Source organism: Cotesia glomerata, unplaced genomic scaffold (genome assembly GCF_020080835.1).
Source record: "Cotesia glomerata isolate CgM1 unplaced genomic scaffold, MPM_Cglom_v2.3 scaffold_43, whole genome shotgun sequence".
Classification (NCBI taxonomy): domain Eukaryota; kingdom Metazoa; phylum Arthropoda; class Insecta; order Hymenoptera; family Braconidae; genus Cotesia; species Cotesia glomerata.
Window position 1 is genome coordinate 53,330 of NW_025404050.1, and position 10,055 is coordinate 63,384.

Here is a 10,055-nt window from a genome sequence, read left to right on the forward strand (position 1 = left end):
GTTATAGATGTCTCTTGGATTGATTTCTCAGTGAAAACAAAATTTGTTACAAACAGACTTAATTCTCACCGCGTATTGAAAACAAAACTGTTTGAACAGTTGAACATAACCATTAATTACTATTTGTAATTTTTGTGGTGATGGCTTAGTTGATCTTATGTAGCTTTATAAACTACAAACTATCCAAGCTTGAATTTGATAAATTATCAATAAAAGTACATAATATGTGTAAATAAAATTATAAATATTATCATTTTTAATAAAATAAGAAATATAATTTTGTAAAATAAAATTTTGTCAACATGGATAATGTTGAGTTGATATTCTTTGACACATTCTCACACGACATAGCTGGGGTATTTATTTTTTAATATTTACTTTTTTTAAATAAAAATATAAGCAAAATTAATGTAATTAATTTTACTTTTTTTTTTTTTTTTTTTTACAGGAACTTAATCTTGATCTTGTGCAATTTATAAAACCGGTTTATATTAGTGAAATAAGAATAATACCTCTTGGAGCGAGAGTTCAAGCTGATTTTCCTGGAGGTGTACGATTGGGGTAAATATAATCGTTTATAATTTATATAATATGATAGCGAAAGTAGTAAAAATTAACCAAAAAAAAAAAAATAATTGATCATTGATTAAAATTGCTTAATAAATTGTATTAACGATCAAAACAAATTTTTAAAAAATTTCTAATCAGTTCATTTAAAACTTATTTTTTTATTTAAAAAAAATTTTTCATTAAATTTAAAACTATTGTCAATATATTCACTAATAAATCAAATTTTATTTCTGTAGGGCTACAAACCCGTCGCAATTTGAAATAGAGTTCTTCGTAAATAACTACAGCAAACCCGGTGCTCCAACGTTTGAATCTCTGGGTGGTTTGGAATACAAACAAAATGTTAATATACAATTAGAATGTGACAAAAAGCAAATATTGACCGACGGTCTGATATTAAAAGGATGGTACACTACAATAACACTCGCGGTGTATGGAAGTCTTAATAAAACTGTAGTCAGTCCTCCGGAAGCCCCAACTCCAGTACCACCGCCAGAAGAAGTACCTGTCGAGGTACCTGAACAAGAGCCGAAACCGTCAACTTCGCAAACAACTGAGCAGCAACCGGACTGGTATTTTGAGAATCATTCACAAGCGCCGGCTACTTTTACAGCACCAGAACCAGCGACGAGTCCAAAACCGGTACCAGCTCCTAAAGCAACGGTTGAGTCGACCCTAAAAGTTTCGGTAAGTGAACCGGATAAAAATGAATCCCAGCCATGGTCTGAAGAAACACCGGAAGAGACACCGAAACCGGTCAAAAGACCCTCATCACCACCTGCTGAATCTCTTGTGTCTCTTAGTCCCGAGTCTATTTCTGCTGAGGAAGAAGAAGCCGAAAGAGAAGTTGAAGAAATGACAACTGAAGCTATTGAACCTTTCGAACCGATTCTTTCGGATGAAGAGTTGATGGCCGACGATTTACCACCGCCGTCAGTTGATTTTACTTGCGATATTCCTGAAGACATTCACATGATTGAACCTCCAGATCTTCTGGATATTGAAAAGCCTCCTCGAGGAATTGAAAAAGATACTGCAGACAATGCCGAAAAGACTCGGGAAATTATTAGATCCCTCGCTAAGTCTGTCATCAACTTTAACAATGTAACTGGTCAAGAAAAAGAAGTTTTTGTGCATAGCTGCGAGACTCTTTGCATTTTGCTTGGATCTTCTTTTCAAGCAGACAACGATGACCTGCAGGATATCACTGAGATTGTCAACGCAGGCTTAGACATGGAGCTTGCACGCGCTCAACCTCAGCCGGCTTACAAAGTTCGTCATGTCAAGGTAGGGGTTAGACTAGCAGAAGCAGCGAGTGTTCTTGAAGATGGAGCATCTATTCTCCTAAAAGTCGAAGCTCCACAAAAACTTTTGACACTCTGTACCCGCGAGAACGTCGCCTTGCCGGTAAAGCTAGCAGCTTTAAGAGCGCTTGACGCCGCTTTAATAAGCCCTAAAATTGTTGAAGAATTTTTAAAGTCAGATAACAATCTATACAAACTGACTTTGATAATGTTAGACGAGGCAAAACTAGCGAGATTAAAGTACGCGCTGGTTTCTCTACTTAGAAAAATTCATGTCTATGAATTGCTATCAGAGATCAACGAAGTAGGACTGACAGAAATAGCCGTACTTGAATTGACTCAAGCATACGCCTGTGCTCCAACGCTTATGGCTCAACCAAAAAGACAACTGCCGGCTAGAATGCAAATGGAATTCGAACGAGAGCATAATAGGAACCCTCGGAAACATTTGATATCTTATTTTCACCATTACGGTTTAATACGGAGAATTTTTCTAATTCTAGTGTCTCCAGATTCAACGGAAAGCCTCATGAAAGCGACAAGAACATTTTTGAATCATCTAGCTGACACCGAAGATGGTCTGTGGTATCTTTTCAAGGAGTCAGAAGTTACTCGATCGATCCTCAAAGCCTTGAGATACGACAAACCAGGCCTGGGTGCGCAAATAGCCTGGCGTATTCAAGTTGTTCAGTGTCTCGCTCTACTGAAAAATTCATCGACACAAGACTGGCTAGTTGTGAAAAAACTTCACTCGTTTCTGACGTTTCCGGAAGGTTTACGAGCTATAATTAAAGTTTTATCCATAGGCTCTTTTATTGACATTTTAATTCCTCTTTTGTCAAACCGGGAGTTGTCTGAATTCGTAGCCGAGTTAATAACCGTCATGATTCGTTACTCAGATGAAGTAGAGGTCCTGCAAAGTCGTGCTGCGTCTTTACTCGAGGAAGCACGCAGTCAGGGAAAATTACGTGACGCAATATCTTATTTGACTATTGCAGCGCCAAACAGTAACTGGAATCACGGAGACGTCTTCACACTTGTATCGACAATTAGAAAATACGCCGACAAAGCGCCGACACTTCCCGGAGAACTTATCACGGCTTGCAGAATTCTTCATCACCTGATATTTCCATCCAACTGTGATATGGATCCAACAGAAGCGTATATCGAATTGAAACACAGAAATGCTTTAACTCAACTATACGCTGCTGACGGTCTGACGGCTTTGGTAGCAGTAATGACCAGTTTAACAAACTTTTACCAGCAGCCATACGTTCATAGAGCATCATTATTTACTGGTCGTCGTGGTTTGTCGATGTTATCTATTTTACTTCCTTGCGTAAAATTGACTCGCGCTCTCTTAGAGCGATTAGTAAAGTGTATGGGAACTGAATTCAAAGATCTAACTCCCGTCGTACCTCTCCTAGGAGTTTACGCGCTGATAGACGCGATACCAAACTCCACTCAATTGATTCGGCTTCTAGCTGATGAAGTTGCTGAAACCTTGTTGTTATTTACCCGAGCAGTAGATTCTGATGGCGCAGGCAACGTCGCTAAATCTCTTTGGACTCAGATGCTCGGTGAAGTTTTAAAAATGATTTCCTCCAGCCCAAGTAATTTTATTCCTGGCTTGAAGTTATTCTCAAGACTGCTACCGCCTATTTTGGACCTCGAAGACATGGTAGAAAACGAAGACACAGCTCGTGCTCTGGGACTAAGAAAATTATGGTCAGCTCATCTTCAGGCCCAAGCAGTAAATCTCGCCGAAACTTTGAGATTACTCTGTGCCAGTTGGAATGAAACATTGTTGACATTACTGTCTACTGTTTGCAAACAGCTGAGTGATTTAGCGGCTCCTACTGCGCTGCTTGTGGGTCGGTGTCTTCTCGACAGAATTTTAGCAGCTTCTTCATTAGAAAATCACAGACCAACATTGGCACTTGTGAGAGATTTAGCGCTTCACGCTCCAGTAAAAGCCACGCTATTAACTCTATTGAGTCCAACATCACGCGCACAAGTAAAATCAGATCAAAAATATATTCCAGTGGTTGATATGATGTGTACGGCGTTAAAAAATACCACAGACATAAATGTACAAATTGAAATATTAGATATATTTAATACACTCTGTGATTATACTCTGAGTATTATGCAAGAGGAACATATTGAACCTTTTGAGATTCGATTGACACACTCAGTCCCTAGTAAGGAACCTCTACTGTCTATTATCACTGTCCTCATTGATATTCTTGCCAATGCCACTAAATATTCGTCGTCTGTTTTGGAAAGCACACTAAGTATTTTTTTATCACTCACTCAGCACAACTACGGTCTGTATCACGTGAAAAGCTGTCTAGAAAATAATCCAGGGACGCTGAAATCATTCTTAGAACATGTTGCGACAATGGAAGATGATGAAGAAAAGAAAATAAATCCGACACTCACAGTTGCCTTTTTGGAAAGTTTAATAACATGTGGAAAATCTTCGAAGCGATCATTATATCTCCGGCTGTCTCAGTTGGCGACTTTGATCATGTGGGATAAAAACGATCCACATCCGCTGGAAAAAGTACCTGGTACTTCCGACTTAGTTAGCGATTTAAAAGCAATTGAAGATGAAAAAGAGCCAATTCCAGAGATGCTTGAGCCTCTTTTGCCGACTCCTGACGCTTTATTGAATCAATTCTCCCAAAGGTCGATGAAAAGATCAAGATCACCGTTACCGAGAGCACGAAAACGTTTCATTGGTACTGGTACCCTGGAAACTACTGTTGACTTGATAGCGCTAGCTACTGAATTATTACCAGCAGATTTTAATTTATTCAATGCAACGCAAATGCTATGCTCCAAAACTTTATCGAACAACATCTTGGAGTCAGGACAAACAAAGGAAGAAAATTCTCGTGATAACCGCGAGCTTCAGAAGCCACCGACTGTTCCTACGGCTAAAACGAAAATGCCTTTCGTCTCCCCGATGCGGGGTCGCGCGCAATTCGTCAGTTCACGAGGTGGTTTAGCCTCTGGTGGAGTTGGCCGAGGAGCTGATCCATTCCGATCGAGGCCACCAAATACCTCGCGACCACCTTCACTTCACGTGGACGATTTTGTGGCACTTGAAACCTGCGGAGCACAACCTACCGGCCCTACTGGCTACAACAAATTAAGTGTTCGAGGTACATGTCCGCCTCGAGGAGTTATCACTGGACCAAGATGTCGTCCTTGGATGGATCCACGACCTCCGTACATGCGTTAGATAAATTATTGATTAAATATTTACAATAAATGGATAATGTTATTTATATCCAATCTTTTAATTTTGTAATAATATTTTAATGCAAAAATTATATGTACATATTAATTAATTATATAATTATGTGATTTTATTTTTTACTTCATAATTTCATCTCTTTGTTCTCATGTCATATTTAACTCGCCCGAATTGTTCTTGCAAATTTGTATACCGTAAGTTAAATTTGGAATATAGTGTTTTGTAACGTGAATCATCTGAATGTTTTGATTTTACCTGAAATTCACAAAAAATATAATTAATAGTTAATATTATAAGTAAGAAAAAATTTTTGTGCTCACTTTTTTTAAAACAATTTTTGATATCTTCTGTTGAAATTTATCTAATATATCATATAATTCTGGAGATGGGTTTATTCCTTTTTTCGATAAAATATTCATTATATCAAGAATATAGACAAAATGATTCGTCATCGTCGCATTGGCAATAAGTGTACCAGCGATTACTGCATTCAACTCATGACCAGATAACTCCATTCCACCGAGAAGTGCTATAGCATCGTTACGCGTATGACATCCAAGAGCGAGTACTCCCCAGGTAATTATGTTTGGAGTCAGACCACGAAGTTGGATTTCATCGAGCACAGCCTGAAATATGAAAATTTTAATAAATAAAAATTTTAATAATTAAAATAAATAATAAATAAAAAATTAAATACTTTAGCATCTCCAAAAGCTCCTCGCCGATTCCTCTTTTTTATAAGCATGTTAAAAAAATCAATATCAAGTTCAATTTTTTTCCTTTTCGCCAAACTGATGAGATTTTTTTCAATAGCCTCTGAATTTGGTACTATCTCCATCAAAATTGTCATCGCTTTTACATCTGGTGTTACATTGTCACGCTCCATGCGTTCAATGAACCCTTCGTACCCACCAAAAAGTATCAATTTGTTCTTTTTATGAATTTCATTCAAATAAATATCTTTTACCTCTTTTGGCTTAGCTAACGCAGTCGCCCTATCCGATGATCCGAACTCTTTTTTCTTCTTGCCACCAACTTGGCCCTCCGGTGCTTCAAGTAGATGCATAGAATTGATAACAAGGGACGAGACAGTTGGAGGGCTAGCTAGCAAATCACCTGGACCATCATTATTTAGAAGAACCCGGCAATCATCAAGATATTCTATAAATTTATCATTAATTTTAAGATCACCCAAGTTAGTTTCTCTAATTCCACGTAGCAGCAAGTTGTATGTAAGTAGTGTTGGCTTTATCTTCCTTTTTTGCATCATCTGCCAAACAACTAAAGCATGCTTTAACCCTGCTTCCTTATCAGAATTACAAGCGAATAATAAAGAATTGAACGTAGCCTCTCCGACAGGTATTCGCTTGTCAATCATTTCATCTACCAGCTGAAAAGCTTCTAGCATCCGATTGTGAAACCCATAGGCTTTTACCATCGCATTATAATGTGTTTCATTCAACACAATATTTTTCAATAAAAATTCTTCACGGAGTTTCTCCAAGGTCTCTAAAGCCATGGCACTGTACCGGGAATTAGAGCAAGCGTTTAATATACTTGTGTAAGTCGCCCCGGTTAGTTTCAAATCTCGCTTTTTCATAGAATTATACAAATTCCATGCTTTCTTTAGGTTGCCCTGAACCGCGAACGCTCGGATGAGAAGATTATACATGAAAGTTGTCGGTTTATCACGATTACTTTTCACCAGGTCAAGTACCTTTAACGCTTCATCTAAATCACCGCGAGTTATGTGTTCTTTTATTAAATTTGCATATTGACCAGGACTCAATTTCAGTCTTCTTGGCAGCTTTGATTCATGCTTGTCAAATTCCTCAACCTCACGCTCGTCCTCATCCAACTCAACTTCCTCATATTGATTGCCGCCTATCTCTCCAAACACATCTGGATTTTTCGGTTCTATCAATCGCTCAGGCTCGGTGGAATAAAATCTGAAATTTTTATAACAAGTACCATAGCTCATACTTTTAATACTTAACTTGGAATCACAAATGTTGTGAACTAGTGAATTTTTTGCCAATTGTTTATGCCATTTTAGATTGTAGTAATTACTTGCTCTTATTCCATAACTAAGTAATTTTAATCTTGCTGAAAACATTATGACAGTTATACTATTCAGATATTTTAATAATTTTTATTATATTTTCCCGTTTTAATTGAATATATATTTTTTTAATAACAACTAAACATTGTTATTTATAAGTGTATTTAATGTTCGGGTTTTAAGGTTAACGTATCACATGTACTTTAAAACATTAACTATACAATTTCATTTGATGTAACAATAATTTTCAAATTGTAACGCTCGAAACTTTGTACTAACTCTCACCAATGTTAAAAAACTTAATTAAACTTTCTCATCAAGATTTTTTTAGTCTATGGCGTCAATAAAAAAAAAAAAAAAAAAAACTCAACTGAGCGCACACGTTCACAATTCCCATTTACAATGTGATGGTTATGTAGTCAATGTCAGTTTAATATATTGAGATAAAATTATATTTTTGAATAAAAATTTTTTAATCATTTTATATAAAAGAAACCATGAATATCCATGAAAAACCTTGCCGAACTTGTGTGGATTTTAAATCTTGGGCTAAACTTCAAAAAAAGACGTATGACTCGGAGCAGGTAATAATTTTCATCATTCATAATTCAAAAAATAACTACTAAAAATAATTTATTCAATAGTGTAAATAATTTAATATTTTTTTTTTTTTTATTTTTAATGATCTAAAAAAAAGACACGTGATAATTATTTGATTTTATAAACAAATAACTCATTATGAAAAAAATTTGGTAATTATTTATAAGTGGAGTCAACCCATGCTAGCCCATGTTATTTATTTTTTTTGTTTTTTAATCAAATTGATCAATTTTTTTTTAAATTGTTCGTTTTTTATGTACTTTAAAAAAAAATAAATATCTATTAATAACATCAAAAAAAGATAAAATAGAACTTTTATCCAAATACATGAGAGCCAAAATTTTTTCCAACTTTTAAAGGCAAAAAGCTATCGAAATCTTTATTTTTTTCCTTTCACGACATTTTTTATCATCAACGCGCCGTAAAAACAACCAGAATAAAAAAAAAAAGAATTTGACAAATGTTAATTTTTCACCTAGTTATGGCCCAAAATGGGGTTGATCCCACTTGTAAATAATTACCAAAAATTTGTTTAAAAATATACAAGAAAATTTTTAAAATTCATAATGTGCATTTTTTTGCGTCTTTTGTTGTTTTGAATTGAAAAATGAATCATTTGAAAATAATTATACTAATTGATATTATTTACAGGAAAAAAAATCTGCTAAAAATGAAGAGTATAAAGAAGCTCTGGTCTTAGCAGAACGAAAAATGAAAAATTGTCCCCTTGACAAAGATGAATTGGGCTCGGCGACTTGGTCATTTTTACATACTATGGCAGCTTATTATCCAGAAAAGCCAACAACTCAGGAAATTAATGATATGAAAACGTTTTTCAATGTATTTTCAAAATTTTATCCCTGTGCTCCGTGTCGGGAAGACTTACAAGAACAGTTAAAGAAAAGACCACCTGAAGTAGCGTCGCAGGAACAGCTGAACCAGTGGTTGTGCGACACCCATAATGAGGTGAATAAAAAATTAGGCAAACCAATCTTCGACTGCCGTCTTATTAATCAGAGATGGAGAGATGGCTGGCTCGACGGTTCCTGTGATTAAATCAACAATCAACTCTTAATGATTATGTATTGTATATAAAAATATTTTACTTACATTTAAATTAATGATATCAACTATTATTTGTAAAATCAACTTCGCTGAGTATTATTGCTAATAAATTATCATGTCGATAATAATTTTTGTGTAAATAAACAACGAAGTAGCAAGGTATATATTATATTAGTACATAATTTCTTAAATATTTACAATTAATATTATTATTAAAACGTTAATTTAAAGCACATTCATAAAAATAATTTATTTACACACTGTTAATTCATTATTATTAATAATTAATTTTATGCGGGTCTTGCGCGATTCCTATTTAAGTTTATAGTAAAAATTGCAGCAGTACCACCTCTCCTTGGTTCATAATTATGATTTTGTCCAACGGCGATGGGGACCACTTGCCATGTTCTTATGTGAAATGGAAAACGTTCGTTGGAAGATGTGGGTCGTGTGACGTAAAGAAACATTGCGTGTCCAACAAAGATAATCCACAGTGAACAACCTTTTACAACACTTTGTCTCACCCATTTATCAACAGCAAACGTGATTGCAAGTACCTGAAAATATAGTTATATTAATTATTACTTTATTTTATTTTACTTAAATGTTTATCGAAGTAAAATTAATTCAAACTACCGTGAGAGGATGACAAAGAAACCACGCGGACCCGAGTGACAGTAATGAAGCATAAAAATGAAACTTGGTGCTGCTTTTACGGCTGGTTCGGTAGCAACAGGCTACAAAGACACCCCAAGCGAGTACTTTGAGAGCCATAAGTCCGAAACCAGGAGGTGACTCGTAAATATAAAGAACCAATCCAGGATCAAAGACCTCGGCTTCATAGATAAAAAGCACCAGTTGCAGGAAAACAATAGTTCCAATGAACCAAATAAGACACCATAATTGTTTGTTTGATAGAACACTTTTAGTTACTGTGTACCCTAGGGCCAGAAGGAGTATCAACAGAGTAAACAACGTTTCTGCACATAATTCGAAGAGATTGCCAAAAAGTTCAGCTCGACGAGATTCGAATCCTGTTGCGCCACGATAGGCGAGACTATAAATTTCAAGGCTGATTCCAATTAATTGGTAAATCAGTGAAATCATAAATAATTTGTATGTTACATGAAGCAGGCGTCGTTCGCGTAATTGAAATGATACGTAGAGGCTGTAACTTACAAGCAAA

General features: G+C 35.6%; 4 protein-coding genes across 4 annotated transcripts; 2 read left to right on the forward strand and 2 right to left on the reverse strand.

Moving 5' to 3' along the window:
* Window positions 1–136: 136 nt before the first annotated feature.
* Window positions 137–5,214, forward strand: LOC123274569 (protein virilizer). The gene is made up of 3 exons (XM_044742253.1): window positions 137–356; window positions 449–561; window positions 807–5,214. The coding sequence occupies exons 1-3, from the start codon at window positions 303–305 to the stop codon at window positions 5,125–5,127; spliced, it is 4,488 nt and encodes a 1,495-aa protein (XP_044598188.1). The 5' UTR covers window positions 137–302; the 3' UTR covers window positions 5,128–5,214.
* LOC123274570 (pentatricopeptide repeat-containing protein 1, mitochondrial) lies at window positions 5,213–7,469 on the reverse strand. The gene is made up of 3 exons (XM_044742254.1): window positions 5,840–7,469; window positions 5,463–5,768; window positions 5,213–5,397 (listed from the first exon to the last, which is right to left on the reverse strand). Exons 1-3 carry the CDS (start codon window positions 7,256–7,258, stop codon window positions 5,275–5,277), a joined length of 1,848 nt encoding a protein of 615 aa, XP_044598189.1. The 5' UTR covers window positions 7,259–7,469; the 3' UTR covers window positions 5,213–5,274.
* A 109-nt stretch (window positions 7,470–7,578) lies between these two features.
* On the forward strand, window positions 7,579–9,035 carry LOC123274574 (FAD-linked sulfhydryl oxidase ALR). Its single transcript, XM_044742257.1, has 2 exons — window positions 7,579–7,788; window positions 8,456–9,035. The coding sequence occupies exons 1-2, from the start codon at window positions 7,702–7,704 to the stop codon at window positions 8,858–8,860; spliced, it is 492 nt and encodes a 163-aa protein (XP_044598192.1). The 5' UTR covers window positions 7,579–7,701; the 3' UTR covers window positions 8,861–9,035.
* A 105-nt stretch (window positions 9,036–9,140) lies between these two features.
* On the reverse strand, window positions 9,141–10,055 carry LOC123274571 (transmembrane protein 145-like; the record flags this gene model as incomplete). Its single annotated transcript, XM_044742255.1, is given in 2 exon segments — window positions 9,141–9,426; window positions 9,506–10,055. Coding segments are annotated over 2 exon segments (817 nt in total), but the record flags the coding sequence as incomplete, so codon positions are not given.

Excerpts from the sequence above, each read along its gene's own strand:
- LOC123274569 (XM_044742253.1), top strand. The coding sequence starts at position 303 with ATGGATAATGTTGAGTTGATATTCTTTGACACATTCTCACACGACATA. Across the intron at positions 357-448 it reads TCTCACACGACATAGCTGGG|GAACTTAATCTTGATCTTGT; the intron begins GTATTTATTTTT and ends TTTTTTTTACAG. Across the intron at positions 562-806 it reads CCTGGAGGTGTACGATTGGG|GGCTACAAACCCGTCGCAAT; the intron begins GTAAATATAATC and ends TTATTTCTGTAG.
- LOC123274570 (XM_044742254.1), bottom strand. The coding sequence starts at position 7,258 with ATGTTTTCAGCAAGATTAAAATTACTTAGTTATGGAATAAGAGCAAGT. Across the intron at positions 5,769-5,839 it reads GAGCTTTTGGAGATGCTAAA|GCTGTGCTCGATGAAATCCA; the intron begins GTATTTAATTTT and ends TTCATATTTCAG. Across the intron at positions 5,398-5,462 it reads CAAAAATTGTTTTAAAAAAA|GTAAAATCAAAACATTCAGA; the intron begins GTGAGCACAAAA and ends TGTGAATTTCAG.
- LOC123274574 (XM_044742257.1), top strand. The coding sequence starts at position 7,702 with ATGAATATCCATGAAAAACCTTGCCGAACTTGTGTGGATTTTAAATCT. Across the intron at positions 7,789-8,455 it reads AGACGTATGACTCGGAGCAG|GAAAAAAAATCTGCTAAAAA; the intron begins GTAATAATTTTC and ends TATTATTTACAG.